The sequence below is a fragment of the Apteryx rowi genome, unplaced genomic scaffold (genome assembly GCF_003343035.1).
Source record: "Apteryx rowi isolate R43461 unplaced genomic scaffold, aptRow1 scaffold_342, whole genome shotgun sequence".
Taxonomy (NCBI): domain Eukaryota; kingdom Metazoa; phylum Chordata; class Aves; order Apterygiformes; family Apterygidae; genus Apteryx; species Apteryx rowi.
The window spans coordinates 717,915-734,396 of NW_020449886.1; the positions used below are offsets into that span (position 1 = coordinate 717,915).

At 40.4% G+C, this 16,482-nt stretch overlaps 1 protein-coding gene across 6 annotated transcripts in view; it reads left to right on the forward strand.

Annotated features, from left to right (window-relative positions):
- The window catches only part of SPATS2L (spermatogenesis associated serine rich 2 like), a 164,363-nt gene that overhangs the window by 16,486 nt on the left and 131,395 nt on the right, over nucleotides 1–16,482 (forward strand). Inside the window, exon 3 of one of the 6 annotated variants that reach the window (XM_026072442.1) lies at nucleotides 12,966–13,050. The exons of 4 other annotated variants lie outside the window; for them this stretch is intronic. In XM_026072442.1, the coding sequence (XP_025928227.1) occupies nucleotides 12,966–13,050 (85 nt within the window). Of the gene's footprint in view, nucleotides 1–12,965; nucleotides 13,051–16,482 lie in introns of those variants that run through there. One more of the 6 variants, XM_026072450.1, reaches the window with a different exon arrangement.

Sequence of the window (16,482 nt, forward strand, 5' to 3'; positions counted from 1 at the left end):
GATCTGAAAGCCTTTCCCCAATATCTTCTTATCACCACTGAAAACCTCAAATAAAACATGAATATTACATAAATAAGACTGTAGAATGAAAACCTCCCCCTTGTGCTTCAAGGGTCAGATTACATGTGCTACCACAACACCCTGAACCCCTCAGGCACTCAGTAGGCCTGCAGGGTTCTGACATGCTTTCAGCCAAGCCTGAAATATGGGGTGAAACCAGTGTTGTTAACTCCAATCTGAAGGGTACAAGGCACTTTGGCATTGAAAATGCAAAATAAATCCCCAGTGTTCTGTTGAAGTAACTACTTCTAGAGCCCAGCAGTTGTTTCAGGAGAGACTTCTGCTCTAAATTGTGGTCATCAGAAATAGTCATGTCTGTTTGGGGGAGAATATGTGCTCTCTGTGAAATGGAGGGAACCTTTGGACTCAGATGAACTCCCTGCCTGTGAGAGGGACCAAGCAAAAGCAGCTACTTGTGTGCTCACCATCACATGGTAGATATTAAGGATGGAAAAACCTGTTAGATCACTTAATCAATGTTTCTGTCTTTTGCCGGAGTGAAAGGTCTCTGTTCTGTGCCTAAGGGCTTTTTAGCTAGCCTAAGTCTTGGATAAATTTATGGAGAGAATTCTAGCCCCAGTGGGAAGATTCATATATAATCTGAATTGTGTCTGGAGTTGTCGTTTATTTAAACACTTTTCCTGGATGTCATTTTTCCCATTTCAGATGCAAAAAGTATCAGGTGAAAATTAGCAACATAACCTTTACCCAGACCTTCATGAAATGTTCTTGTTTTCCTCTTGCTTGCAGAACACTAATATTTCTCAAAAACACACAGCTCTCCTTTATTAGCTCTCCTATAATTAGATGCCTTTACATGATCCCAAGGTGACACATTTATGGATCATAATTCTGCTTATACCAACAATGATATCAACTGTTGGACTGGCAGCAAGCTTTCCTTAGTGACACACATCCCAAGGCAAGCAAAAGCTAAAATATTTCATTAACACAAAAAGCAAAGAAAACACTTTTTCCTTATCTTTATTAAGTCAATGAACTTCCATAAAGATGAAGGGCAAAGCTAAAGTTAAAACTGTGTTAAAGCAAACATTCAAGGAGAAAGAGATTTGGTACCTAGAGTGTTTAAATGACCGTTGTCCCACCCAGTATTTGTAACAAAGGTTCCCGTTAGCTCCTTAAGCAAAAGGCCCTTTATGCTGCTTATTGTTCAATCATCTTGTTAGGGAAGCATTAGTCCCACGTTTCACAAGTGCTGTGGTACGGTAATAACATTTGTATAATAGGAATAGTATCCCATCAAAAAAAGCTTTGAACTTCTCCATTCCTTCAGGACAAAATGAAGTAACAAATCTTGTTTCTATAGATTTGTGCCTCATGAGTTAGGCAAACTTCGACTTTTTTGCAGTTGCAAAATTTGTAAGAGGAGCCTTCCAAATATGTTCTCTTATGTCTAACAAAAGCCCTTCCCTCAGCCAGACCCTGGAGATGGTCTGTGTCCTCTACCTAGCAATCTGTTTTCACTTAACTATTTCTGAAATGTCCATTCTTCTATCAACTTTGGTTGAAGTCTGCTAACAGATTTAAAAGTTGCAAGGAACATGAACCTACATGCACAAAAAATTACCTCCTACATTGTGACTGTTACAGTCTCATTTCCTTAGGGAACCAGCTGATTAAACCAAAACAGAGAAAGCTCTTTGAGTTGTCAGGAGATACTGTGTAGCCCAGAAGACTAAACTTAGTAGCACTGCTTGGCGAATGAATGCTATCTCATACCAATTTAGTGGCTGGGTCAGGTCAATCTTTTTGTTTTGCTGAAGCATAGGCTGGGTTGTGAGGTATGCTTGGTTGTGTATGGGTAAGAGTTGTATGATTATTGCGGGAATACGACCGTCTCCTGTAACACAGAGTCATGGTAAAACGAGGTTCAAAGAGACCTTTGGAATCAGGCAGGCCATCTCTCCCACCTCAAGGTGGGCTGATATATGCTTATATCATTGTTTGTAACTGTTTGCCTTTCTTATTCTCAAATGACTCCATTATCTGCCTAAGCAAGCTATTTACAGAACTACCCTACTGTTACCTGAAGGTTTTGCTAATAATTCACAGAGTTTTGAAAGTCACAAGCTTTACCATCATTTATATACAAATGAGAGTCCATCAGTTTCTGTATAATGCAGGAAGATATAAAGTATTAATCTAGCAACTGTGTTTAGTCCACTAATACACACCTTCCTGGTAAGGGACATAAAGATTCCTTTTCTATAGTGAGGCCTGTGAAATACCCAATTTCTGTTCTATCAGAAGTGGGTAAAGAACAACATCCTTTCAGTTGTGGAAGAATCTAAAATCTCTGCCTGAAGTTTGAATCTTAGTTTGCAAAGTTGAAAAGATGGTGTTCTAGTGGGAGTACCTGGAAGCTGAATACTAACTGCAGGAACAGGAATGTTATATTCACAAATATTTGCTTCTATTCCTAACTACATAGAAAGATTTGTTTTCCATCCAGTCTGACTGATTTTTTTATAACTAGAAAACTAAAATGTTGTTAATGCTTTGCAATTGATTTGCATTTCAGCATCCAGCTGAGATTCAGGATATTTTGTATGTATTATCTTAGACTTGTGGCAGTCCTATGCAATGGTAAAAGGTGTTATCCACATCTTGCAGACAGAGGTACTGAATCCAAGAGGCTGTTGTCCAAAGCCAGCTACAGAACCTAGATGTCACGATTCTCTTCTTCATTTTTATTAACCACATAAATAGCCCCCTTTCTTTTTCCATGCCTTACCATACGAATATGCCCAAGATCAGCATTGTGCAGCTTGAGACTTATTCTGGTTCAGTTCTCGCGTTTTTGCTGAGGATGGAAATAGCAAAAATATACTTGTGAACAACAATCATGGTTCATCATCAGACAATTAAGGTCCATAAAGATTTGAGGAAGGAGAGGTGTTCTATTTGGTCTAAAGGGTTCTTCACATAGTTTTTTTTTTGTGTTATCTTATGTTCCTGGAAGACAAGCCAAGAAAGAGCCAAACTTTGAAGCAATGTCATTCTTACTTACCTAAAGTAGCATCCAGGAATGTTTAATTTCTTGCAGGAAGACTGTTGTAGCAGGTCTGCAGAGCGATGAACTGTGAAGTGGTATAGCACTTCAGTTGCCTCATGCCAAGCAGGCAGTTGCAGAATCCAGTTAGATTTTGGCTCTTTGATTTGAAACGTCTGTGTAGGCAAAGCTGGGCTTTAGGAACTGTGTCTAAAACATGGCACTAGTTCTGGAGACTTAGTGAGGGTTGAACTTCCTAAATGGCCAGCTGTATTACCACCAAAATGCAGCCTCTCTCATTCAGCGCTATTGTGATTGGCATGTAGGGATTCATCTATTTCTAGGGCCATCCTTCTCAATCATCCTCAGTATGAAATTATTCTTAGTAGAGAAATAAATTACAGGTGAACATTTGCATGCCTACGAAGCTAAAAGAACTTAATTAGCATTTCAGATTTAAGCACCCAGGCTAGGAATTGTTATAGTTTTGAGGTAGAGTTTATTTTATGTACCTTCCTTTATTTATTCATCCCGTCCATGTGTTCTGAGGATCTCTAATTGTGCTATCATGTATTCCTTTTTTGTATTTTTCATCACCAAGTGCACAGCATGGACCACACTTTGCAAATGTTTTAATGCATTTCCTTTCCTCAGGGAATGATTTTACAGGGGGGCTATGAACTTTGATTAATGGTTAGATCTCATTTTAGCTGCCACTACTGGATCAAAAATAACCATGCCATAAAGCCCTGAATTGCTACAAATTCACTTGCCAGCTCAAATTCCTGCAAAACTTTCAAGGGGGAAAATCAGTCCCATAGATCTTTTTTATGTCGCATCACATATTATCTGTCCTTTCCATCCTACATCTGTGCCAAAAAGCTTCCTAAACACTACAGTGTGTGCTCTGGCTAGTTCAGTGGGCATGGGCTTGTGTAGTCACACCTCATCCCGGTTAAATCTGCGTTGGTAGGTGGTGTGGTATTGCACTGATCTAGCATTCAGGATCACAATACCACAGCTTGAGGTCCAAAGGCTTTAGGGTAATGCTTACTAATTTGGAGTTCCAGTTTGAAACGGCTAAGGTACAGATCAGTTTGTTTCTTTGCAGAAGACTTATTCCTCCAGAGCACCTGCATGTTTAAACACAGGCTCCACTTATCTGCAGCTCACCTTGTACATGATTCTGAAGACAGAATTTACAGTGAACACCTGAGAAAAATCAGGTTTAAATGACTTAGCATTGTGCAGGAATTCTCTGTCAGGGGCAGGGACAGGATCCATTTTTTCAGGGCCCTGTTCATTAGCCTTGTGACAATCTTTTGTTTTCCTTCAGTTCACCGCCTCCTTTGAAATATATCATCTACCTCCTGCCATAATTGTTGCAAAGGATCTGGAGATCAGTCTTTTTTCCTGCATAGCCTTGATTCATTCTAGAGCAGATCTGTTCTTTGCACTGAAAAAGGCAGGGATCTTGTGGGAAAAATAATATTCTATCATGGAAAGGCTCTGTGAAAATGTGTGGGCCTAAAAGTGCAAATGAGTCACCCTAAAATCTCTCTGATTTGAGTGCTTGGCTATGCAATCTTAATACGCTCTTAAACTCTTTTTATGTGTAATTATGATTAATATGCCTACTAAGCTTTGCAGTGGGACCTAAGAGGATAATTCAGCTGGGTGCTTCTGGAAATGGGGCATAAGTCATCTGGGAACGGATCCATGCACCTCGGCATAACCTGGGGATGCTAAATGAACAGTCCTACCAGAGCTTACGGTAGGGAAGGGCTATGTGTGTGTGCATTTGCACACCCTGTTGTTCATGCTTAATTTGCCAGGTGTAAAAAAACCAAAACGCATATTGAAAAGTGAACAATCCATTCCATGGTGTCATAGTTACTCATGGGTTGTCAGCAGAAGGGAACCTTTAGGTTCACCACACGGAGAACCTGACCTGACAGTTAAAGTAACTGACAGCACTTGTAGGTTGTTATTATTTAGTTGGTCCTGCAGGAGAGGGGGACAGACATTTTGCCCCTGTGTTTCATAGGATGGGAGAGAAATTCTGAGACTCTGCACTCCTGATTCCAGTCCAGGCTCTTGTGGGGGAATAGACTCTGGTGGACCCAGGCTTTTCTGCCCATTTCTACTCTGAGGTGAATCTTCTATTCCCTCTTTTGTGTCCTACTGTGCATTCATCCCCTTCTGTTTCTCCTGGCAGTATCAACACTTCCATTCAGCTATCCGCTCTGTTGCTCTAACAAAACAAGTGGGCTAGTCATTGAGGTGTATCTACAAACTGCTTTAAAGATACCCACAGTAAGCAGAGACAATCATTTGTTGAAAATCTGGATCTACTCATTTTTTTAAATGGCACAATAAAGATCTCAATGGTTTGTTTCATAGATGAGATTGTTTTGCTTGCTCTGCAAAAACTCTCCTCAGCTATGACCTCAGACAAGAAAGCTGAAAGAGCAGCAAAATCTGTTATAAACATCTAGTACAAACTCTGCACAAATGTCTAAACCTTCTGGGCTACTCCCCATGCTGGAGATGCAAGTTCATAATGGCTCCAGCTCTCTGAATTTCCAGACCTGTTTCATATGACAGTAACCTGATTTACAAGGACAGAAGCACATCAGAAAAATTTCCTGCTAATCCTGACAGGAATATCCATTCTTGTTTTCAGTATCAGTGATTGCCTCTCCTCAGGGTTGGCAACTTGTAATCTTCCCTAAAGCTCACCCTGTGGAGCCAAAGAGTGTTTACTGCCTGCTGATGCATCTGTGAGTGCCCAGTAACTAGCCTATGTGCAGAAACTCATGCAATTGAAGACCTTTCCAAGTTGCCTGCCTACATCATGCCCTGGGAGCCTAACTGCTTGTTATTCAATAATCTTTTCCATATCTTTTCATGTATGGGGATCATCAAAGTTCTTACACTCAGGACTTACAGCTGCTCCTCTGGTGGATCTGCTGTGTTCCTGCACCACTTGGCTGACCATTCCTTACACAGATATGGAGCCTCCTTTGTTAAGAGGCGGCTGGCTAAGAAAGGGACTCTGGCATAACAAACCATTGCTAATGTTTCCTGCCTTGCATTATTAATCATAGTAACTTAGTTCTTGCTATCTAATGTATGGCTTAAACATACCTGGGAAAGCCCTTCTAAAACTTTGGACAGATGCCTCTGGAAAATCTCCACATCCCTTCCTGTCTGTAGTGTAAAACTTCCTGTTCCAGAGGAAAGCATAAGATCATATGCTAGAAGAGGAACTGAAAGCCAAAATACCTCAGTTCTGTTGCAAACTCTGCCATGGACTTATCATGGAGAGATCACTTTGCTTCCCTGATGCTCAGTTTCCCTTTTTCTTTTGTCTGTTTGGATCACCATCTCTTTGATAGGTGTAGTCCCTTATTATACATGTTACCTAGCTTGTGCCTCTGCCACAGTGCAATTAAATAATGCTTTTTTAGCATCTTTGCAAATGAGCCTAAGCCCTTAAGTGCTTCATGGCACTCTGTTAGTGATAAATGTATACTGGTTGCAGAAAAACAAAGCTTATTTCATCAGTTCAGAGGCTAGCCAGAAGTATCGCTGCCTTCCTATTYGTCCATCATTCTTACATACATAGCTGCAAATGATGCAAAGCATTCCTGCCACTGCTGTATCCCTCTGCAGTAATAAACACGTGCCTTGGGAGAATACTTCTGGTCACTGTTTGCAATTGGAGGCCAGCTCACTGTAAGGTCATTTAATTAAAGAGAGGGGTTCTGATACTGGTTTCCTACCTTGGTGCCTCATAAAATGGGACAAGTGAGTATGGTAGCTTCTAGGCCAAATCTAGGGCTGCTGGAAATGAGTGCAATTCTGTTTAGATGAAAGGAGTCATAGTTATTGTTACCATTTCTGAAATATCATCTGAATGCTTAATTAAATAAGCAAAGTTCATTATTACAGTGCAGAAGGAAGAAATCTGGAAGTGCAATAGGCTCATAGTTATTAACCTGTTAATGGCCTTTAAAAATAAAATTACCATGTTATTAATTACATATGTTACCTCAAGGGTACTGTGTGTTTTGATGCAGGTGCACTTCAGAGCAAGAGTTGTGCCCTGTGCAATAACCTTAATAATAACGTCACTTAGCACTGGAAAATAACAAGGCGGTGGCATTTGCTAGAGTACAAGAGTGTAGAAAACTGGTACAAAGTGTGAAAATGTAAATCAGGTGTCTGCCAAGCCAGGACATGTGTGAAACAAATGTTACTGCAATGGTGCTGACAGGTGTTAGTAGCAGTATCAGCCAGCATTTGAATTTTCTGCTAATGTTTTTTAGATATATCTTTCCATTAAGTGAATCACAGCTTTTATATTTTTCCATGTGGAAAGCTTCTGACCTTTCATTTTGTTGTATAATAACAGATCAGGTACTGTAAAGTTGTGACTGGTTCTGACCCAGTCCAGACCCTGCASACCCTGGAAAGGGGGTCCTGCCTTCCTTCCTGCCTCCAGCTCCCCATGCAAACTTTGCAGCATGGGCAGCAGTGGATCATTCCCTCCACTGCAGTGGGACCTAGCCAACTGAGAGTGACTGCATGTTTAGACAGATATGTAGGGAGTCCACCTGCCCTCACTAGGACAGACCAAAAGGGGAGATCATTGTGAAGGTGATTGAACACTGAAATGAAGTACAAGTCCTATTAGATCTACATCTCTTGTGTTGACTCTCTTGACATGCAGAGCTTCTACATGGAGAAGCAAAAAGCCATGTGGTGAGGCAGATGGAAATGTAGAAACCTCTGAAATTTTGGGGAAGGGATGGGAAAAGAAAAGGCATAGAGACATTTACAGTCTCAGTTGTGGCACAGCCCATTTGTTTAGAGCAATGCAGAAGGAGTTCTGGAAGCTAGGGTGGGAGTAGGACTTGAGGACAAGCTGATGGAGGGTTTTGAAGGTGACCTGGTGGTTTCCTTGGAGGTGAAGCACTGGCTCCCTGCTTCTTGCATGTGAGCAGGAATGTGTCCTCAAAGGACACCTGTATGCGCAAACACAAGACTTAATGTCTCTGAGCATTCTGCCGTGTCATCCGACTCAGTGTGAAAGAATGAAAAAAGCATCTACATTCTGGGATTCAACCTTCACCATGTTAAGTGTGACCAGTGCTCTCTGTCCTAGACAGCTGTCCTTACATTTGTACGTGTGTTAAAACACACACTGGCCAGACAAGTTGATTTGTTGAGGCTTACTGCATTTCCTCACAAACCTTGTCACTGTGTGTGATTAAAAACTTGTAAAGAAGAGAGCAGATACTCATCTACACATGGAGATTGCTGAAGTGTGGACAGAATGGTAAATGAGTGGCATTTTAAGCAACAGTAAATCCATATTGCTAGCCTACTGTCAAACAGACACCTATCTGAAAACTTGCATCCATTCTGGTATAAATATCCCTGGAGAGGACCCATGCTGAAGAGTGCAGCAGTGTTTCCAAGAATGGGTGAGCATCTGGAGCAAATCCTTTCTTGTCTCCTATGCAGTCTGACTATGAGTTACCCGTGTGGAAGTGAGAGCAGGGTTTAGGCTGTACAGTCCCTAGGAATGATGCATCTGCAAATGGATCTCCTAATTCACCTTTCTCTCTGTGACTCTCACTTTCTGTTCAGCAACTTGGTAGCCAGTGGTAGTAGACTGTAGGTGTGATGGGAGTCTTGCAGGAGGTACCAGATATCTGTAGTGCAAATGTTGGAGCAGCTGCCTGAAATATGTACATTTACCGTAAAAGCTGAGCTGAAAATCTGTCCCACTGGTTAAGCAAATAAGGAGATGATTAGCATCCAGTCACTGACAAGTATCTTCATAGTGACTGCAGCAGGTTAGATCGGATAATTTTAGCAGAAAGGTAACAAATCCTGCTCTTTTGCTTTGTTCCATTATGTTGGCAACTGGAGCAGGATTTTGCAACCAGTTCAATTGTATCTACACAAAACAAAGGCGTGCTATACCTGCACTACAAAATCTAGAGATTTTTCTTCCTTAATGAGCAGCTGTATGTTTCACTCCCAATGGCCTGACAAAACAGTGCTAGTTGTGGTTTGTGGTGTTCTGAATATTGGACTAGAGATTTTAGTTATAATATATTGGCACTGCAATGCAGGACTTGGAAGTCACTCCTTTGTCTCCGAACATATCTGTTGTAGTCAAGGGTGACAACACAAATTTTTGGAAAAATGCTTCTCTAGGCTTTTTTCTTTTCATGTGAAACTCTTTTTTTGCATTTGGCAGTGATCAGAATGATACTGGACAGGTGTTAACCTGTCCTGTAGGGTTTACTTGGTGAGGAAAAGATTGTACAGTAAAATGCAGGGTCAGTATGCAGTCAAAACTCCAAGACAAACAGGTTTGTACAGTGGCACTGGAAAGGACTGAGCGGCCATCTAACTGAGCAACTGCACATGCATGCACAGTGTGATTCTGCAGATCAGTAGAGTGATTGTTGTATGTGTAAGCAAGGGAACATCATAATAGTTATAAACCTCATTAGCAAAACGATTCCATGAATGATTTGTGGGGGTCTTTGGTGTCCATGCGTTCAGAAGGCTGTAGGACAATGGGAATATATTTAGAAAGAAAGTGATTTGAGAGCCAGGAAGATCTTTCTGATAATAGATTTAAGACTTATTCATTCAGTCTTGGTTAACAGATGACTTGTTCTCTACTTAAAAATATGTAATTGGGGAAAATATTTCTAGTAGCTCTCAGTTTAGCAGAAGGTGACATGTAGGTTGAAAGCTAAAGCTAGACAAATTCAAATGAGGACTGTATCACAGGATTTTAGATATGAAAGTTAGTTAGAGCAATTTCCCTTGCATATGATAGCCTTCAGGGATCTGGAATTCCAAACTAGATATCCCAAATACCTGTTCTAACTTGTGTGCAGTTAGATATTTAGATGGAGAAATGACTGGAGACTATTACTGCAGGATGCCAGACTTGATGATTGTAATAATCCTTTCTGGTCTTAAATCCAAGGGATATGTAATCTGTTTCTTTGRTTTTTCCTGTGTTCTTGGGGCCTTATCCTGCACATATTGTCTTTCATTGAGGATTGTTTGTCTAGGGCATCAGATCAACTTCTTTCTGAAGCCTTTGTACAGAGGAGAACAAAAAATCATGACTTTTTTTTTTCTTTAAAAAAGATGTTCAACACATCTGTCTATAGTGTTTCAAGAACAGTTTGTCAGATATGGCAGCCTTCTTTTTAGTTAGTTTGTACACAGTTAAAGTTAATATTTTTCATAATTAAAGTTAATAATATTCTTCAAAGACCAATATTTATTTCAAGAAGACGCATCCTTTAGGCTGGATGTTTTCTTCGCACTGAGTATTGAGCTCTCAGCAACACTGGTAAGGATTGTGGAAAAGAAGAAAAGCTGCAGAAGACAGTTTGTTAATGTGACAATTGATAATTTGATATATGTGGGTGGGAGTTATTTTATTAGAGCAAATATTTTTTAATAATCTGCTGTCAGCTGTCCAAAGCTTTTCCTGAAGGCTGTATTAGCTATAGGAGCTCAGGGCTTGTAATATTGCTTATAATGCTGAGAAATGATCACTTCAGTTCATAACGAACAAAAAACTTTCTCCTCAGATAACCATGTAATTTAATGCCAAATCCCCTCCATATTTGCATGAAATCAATACAGTGTCATTTGCTGCATCGCATGTTGTTTGATGGAGGGGTTTTTTGGGACTTTTTTTTCCAACAAAATCCTTAAAAGGGGGTTCTGTTTGCTGAATACAGTTTTCTTATTTTCAAAAATCACTTTTATTTTATATCCTTATCCTGACAGCCCACTAATAACTAATGAAACCAGTGAAAGATATAAACTCAGTACTTCCCCAATGAAGGCAATGACAGAGCTATAAATTTCTTTCCTGGAAACCAGTTAAGTGGTTTTAGTTAAATCTCTGAAACTGTTGATAGAGCCAGTGAGAAAAATAGCATGTTTTTATGCAGTTCAGTGCCTAAAGAAAGAAAAGAAAAGAAAGAAGAAGAAAGAAAGCTGCTAAAGTCCAGGCTTCACAGGCCCTTTGTCCCCAGAAACTCAGGAACGTGCTGGACTTTAAAAAAAAGAAAAAAAAAAAAGAAAAAAAAAGGCACACTCCATGGAAAATGTCCTGCTTCCATCTTTTGGTTCCAATTCAAGCATATGTATGTATTTATGTGTGTGTATATATACATAATTTCAGAAATTCAAAACTTGCTGTGGGACAGAATTCTAGTATCCCAATGTTCCCATTTCCCCAGCAAATTCTGCCTGAACTGCCAAGTCAAATTGAAACCAAAACCAATATCTAAGAAGAGAGAAAACTGTAATAAAGCGTTTCAGGTTCGTATTTATCCCTAATGAAACTTCACTAACATATATGTTCTAGAATGAAATGTGGTTTGTTGAAGAATAGAAAACACCTCAGGCATCCTTTGGTGGCACTGCTTCTTGTTTTCAGGAGATGGACTGTGCTGAATGTTCACCATCTCTGTCCAACTTACTTCTGTGTCACTGCTTTAGTTCTGACATCTCAAGAGAAAATAAGGAGAGTATATAATATCAGGAAAGGGTGGCTGCCAAGAGTTATTTAGGCTTAAAGAATAAAAGATACTTGAAACAATTTCCAGGTGGTTCAGCCAAATATCCTCCTTACAAAGCTAGAACAGTGGCCTGCCCCCTACATACACACTCCCCATGTAGGTGATGCATTATTTTAGCCAGGTGGTATCATAAAATGCTCATGCATAGGTAATAAATTGACATCTGTGGAAGCACCAAGTGAAGCACACATGAGGGTGGGAATTTTAGTTTTGCAAATGTTCCTTTTTCTTTTCTTTCTAAAAAAAATGTAGCTGCTTTCCTAACTAGAAAAGAGGCCCTATGTGCTGACAAACATCCAGGAATCTGAGGAAAAGCTGCTTGCAGGTCAGATTATGGGTCCTGTCTAAAGTCAGGCTGAAGTGATTGGTAAAGGATTCTTCCTTAGGAGCTCTTCTATTACTTCTTCCCACCCGCCACAGTGTCAACTTGGGGCCAGTCAGAGCTTGGTGTGACCTTTGAAATGTAATTGACCTATTATTAAAAGCTCTTAAAACTGGAGATTCGATACTAAACTGGATCTTTTGTGCCACAAATGGTGACACTGAATATCAAAATAGAGTCTGGGAAACTTGTTTAGCCTTGCCAAGAACTTGTAATTCACTGAGAGGTGAACTAGCTCTGAAAATTTTCTGCTGTGATGATTAAATATAATGCTACCTAGTGCCACAAGCCAGTGGCTATTGCTAGCTGGTGTAAATGCAGAGACCTTAGACTAATCAGTATTTCTGAAAAGGAAAGGAAATTTAAAATCAAGAAGACGATATGCAGGTTTGTGGAACTAGTGCTGGTATAAAATTGGATCTATTACAGTTGCCAAATGTCTAAAACCAAGTAAATAAGCTAGAGCCAGAGGGAACAGTACTGAGGCAGAAGCTCCTGGAGTTTGTCTCAGGGTAACTACTGGCCTTCCTCTCTCATAGAAATGCTTTTCTGAAAAAGGTGTTAGCTACATGTGCCAAGTTGTCATGTTACCTGATTTCCTTAACCAAATATTGGTAGCTCATAGAAACTGGAGATCATTGGTTCTAAACTGACGCAGAACAAGATGCGTTCGTCCTCAGTACCCTCCCAGACTAAGCAGACTGTGGCTGTTGTTTGCCCAAAGCAGAGATGAGTGTATAAGGTTCATTTCCTAACACTTCCTGAATGAGCTTAGACAACTGAATCCATTAGTGCCTTTTTCATGATCTGAACACTGGAATACTTTCTGTCTTCTGTTCTTACAAAATCTCCTCTGTTTTAGGAGGGCTGGTTTCTGGAGAGGATTCCAGGCAGCTCCTAGCACACTGGATACTGAAATTGTGTGGGGTCTACAGAAGCTGATAGAGGTCAGAGAATATTAACTTTATTAACTACTATGTTCTCCACTTCTCAGAGAGCCCTTTAAAGACCCATCAGGATTACACAGAATCATAGAAGAGCAGATCTGAAAGGGACCTCAGGAGACCATTTGTCCATTGGCCTTCCCTGAGGAGGGATCAGCTTTTTCTTTGGAGAACCAGACAGATATTTGTTTAACCTGTTCTGACAGCCCTCTAAGGATGGACGTTTCCAGATGATCCCTCGAAGTGTTTCCCTATCATGTAAAAGATATCTAAAGGCCTGGACCTTTCTTGGTGAGACTTAATCTTATTCCTATTTGTGCTGTGGATGTGGGGAATAGTTCACCCCCTTCCTCTTTTCAGCAGCCTTTTAGGTATTTGGAAACTGCTCTCACAACACCCTTTAAAGGTTTGATTTTAAGATACACAAATCTCTGTTTGTCAGCCCTTCCCTGTAGTGCTTTTTGCTCTCTCCAGCCATACTTGTCACCTTCCTCTGGTCTCTCCCTAGCTGGCCCACATTTTCCTTGATGCATAGCACCCAAAACCAAGTAGGAGATTCCAGATGAGGCCCTGTTGGCATGACAGGGACAGAGGATTTATTCCACGCATCCTATACATTGTTCTCATCTGTGTGCATCCTCGTAGGGTACATCTCCTTGTCTTACCCATGCAAGTCTGAGGTACATAGCCCATCCTCTCACTGATGAGATCAAGTCCTTTATGATTCTCCTCTGGAGCAGTTGCTGACAATTAACCTCCCTTTCCTTTTAGAGTGGGACCTTTCAGTAGGGTCAGTGTCATTTTCATCTCTGGGATCTTGCTCTGTGGAAGGCAGGTTGTGCAGCTGTGTAACTCACAGCTGTTAGCTGAGCTACTGTCTTTTGGGTGTTGGGTTATTACTTACTGAGGTTGTTACCTGTCTTCCTGCTTGTTACAGCTCCCCTATTCAACTGAGCAAAAACACTCCCTCATCCCAGTAGGTGGGTATAGCTGTAATAGACAGGTCACATATTCATAACCCCAAAACTGCTACTTTACTCTATTTCATTATTTACTGCAGGAGGCTGCAGCCTCGCCATGTTCCCCTAAATCACCAAAAACATAAGTCAAAGCTGACTGACACTTCCGGTATCCTTGCAGCTCATGTTAAATGGCAGTTACATTACCTCAAATGAGAGTCCACAGAATAAAGGGAGGCTTCATGAGCTGTAGTCAGAGGAGCTGCCCCAATTTTTGCCAAGTGAGAATATAGTCCATTGTATGGGAATCTGTTGTTGATGTACATTAAGGTCTGGGTCTTGCAAACACGTACACGTGCATAATTTTATTTGCTGGTTGGTGCTATGGCTTAGTGGTTGTCTCTCCCCTTATTCTGACTGAATTCCTCCCTGTCACCACTTTGCAGAGAATGAGATGTGCTTGAGTGCAATATGTTAAGAATTTGGATCTAGTGCTGAGGTGATGAAAGGGCCAAAAAGAGAGATAGCTCCAAACGTAATTTGAGCTGCTCTTTATTATTTTTTATTTGTATATCCTGTAGGGATTTTTTAAATCTGTTTGTTTATTATAATAAATGCAGAGCCATTCCTTCAATCTGTTTTTTAAATCCTCAATGTCTCAGGTATTCTGTTCAGCTAAATTCATCACCTTTTTACTTAATTCCAAGAAGCAGAAAAATTGTAAAAAGTATTGCTGAATAAAGAGCTGTAAAAGTCTGTTTTGGAAGGGGCATCCAAGCTCTATTTCCCCCCAAATTTTAGAACATAGCCAAGTCACCTAGAAATTCCCATGCCTGTTTTTAAGTCTCTTGTGTGGCCTGATGGAGACACACACACACACACACACACACAGACCTATGCGCATTTTCAGTTGTCACAACTTTTGTGCATGGGCACCAAATATTAGCATCTCGAGAGGCAGTTTACATTGGGAGTAAGTAAAAAAAGGTTACTCATAGTGTTGAAATAGGTCTGATTATGGTGTAGCATGAACCAGATTTTTCTTCTCATGGCAAGATCTTCAAGCTTCAGATCTGGAAAGCGTTAGGGGCCTGATCCAGCCTTTCCAGTCCTTCTGAAAGCTGGAGTAGGCCTTCAGTGCACACATGTTGGCCTGCTACTTGCTAAGTCCTTGCTTCCTTGGCTCCTCCATTTTCTGGCACCTCCTGCAATAGATAGATACAAAAAAATGCCTTGGCTTCTAGTTGCAATTTCACATATGGTAAAGTGAGCTCAGCACTTAGTTATGTTTTTTTTTCCTCAGTCCTCCCTCCTGGTGACAATTCCAAGAGCACATTTGGAAAACGGAGGTAGAAAATAGGAAAAATTGCAGCAAACACTAGAGACCTGAAAGTTTGGAGGTCTTGATGCAAGCATAATATGCCAGATAGAAAAACCTCTTCAAACCATCTCTACAAACTCACAGAAGAAAATATAATGCGTGGGTTTCATGTGTAAAAGATGAAGAATCTGGAATGTTAATGCTCTAACGATTAGAGCTTTTGCTATTTTCATGTAACAGATCCAAAGTGTTTGGGGAACCTTTCTAACAAGGTTAGTCCTGTCATTAAAAGTTATCATGCTTTTAGAATACGTTACATAGCACTTTACTGATACTAGACTTCATTTGAACTCAGGCTCTGCCAAAACCAGCAATGATTTAGCTTTGAGAGGTTTTAGATTTCCTTTCCTTACTGCAAGCCAAAGTCTAGACCAGATCCCAATCTCCCAGAATAAATGCAAATCAAGGTCCATGCTAGGGTCAGTTTATGTCCAAAACTTTTCTCTCCAAGTCCTGTCTATCASAGCAAGAAATACTGTGCTAGAGGCTGCCACTCTAGTTTTCCACTGCAGCAGGTGAGGGTGGYGTTGCCTGAATGCCTGAGGAGGCCTGAGGCTTAGAGCAGGGCTCAGGGAAACCTGTGGAGTCTCCAGTGAAATTGTTCTTTTCCTTTTAGAGAAAAAATGTGAGCTGGGTGTTGCTCACCAGCAAATTGTTTCTAGGGTCTTGAATTTTGCTTTCTTCTTTTAGACAGGTCCCAATTCTGAAAGCAAAATTAAGGGATTTTAATTTGAAGCCCACAGAATAATGATTTTTTAGTTCTTCTAGATACCTCAGAGTTAAGTGCATGACTGCACGACTACCTACTGATGGATGGTAGGCTGTGTGAGGAAATCTGTAAGTTTAACTCCTTTTCTGTTTTAAGCAGCTATTAATAGTTTCAAAGGTGGCTTTACTTTTTTTAGGTTTTGAAAAGATTCTTCAATATGTCAATGAAAAATACCCTGAATCTAGGATCAAAGTATCTGAACATGCAAAGAGGGGATGATTTCCAAGATGGATTTATAAGTCTTTCAGGGAAGCATATCTAGTAATTCAAACTATTGAATTCTGTTGCATATATTCCTCATGATTCAATGACTGATATGTAGTGCA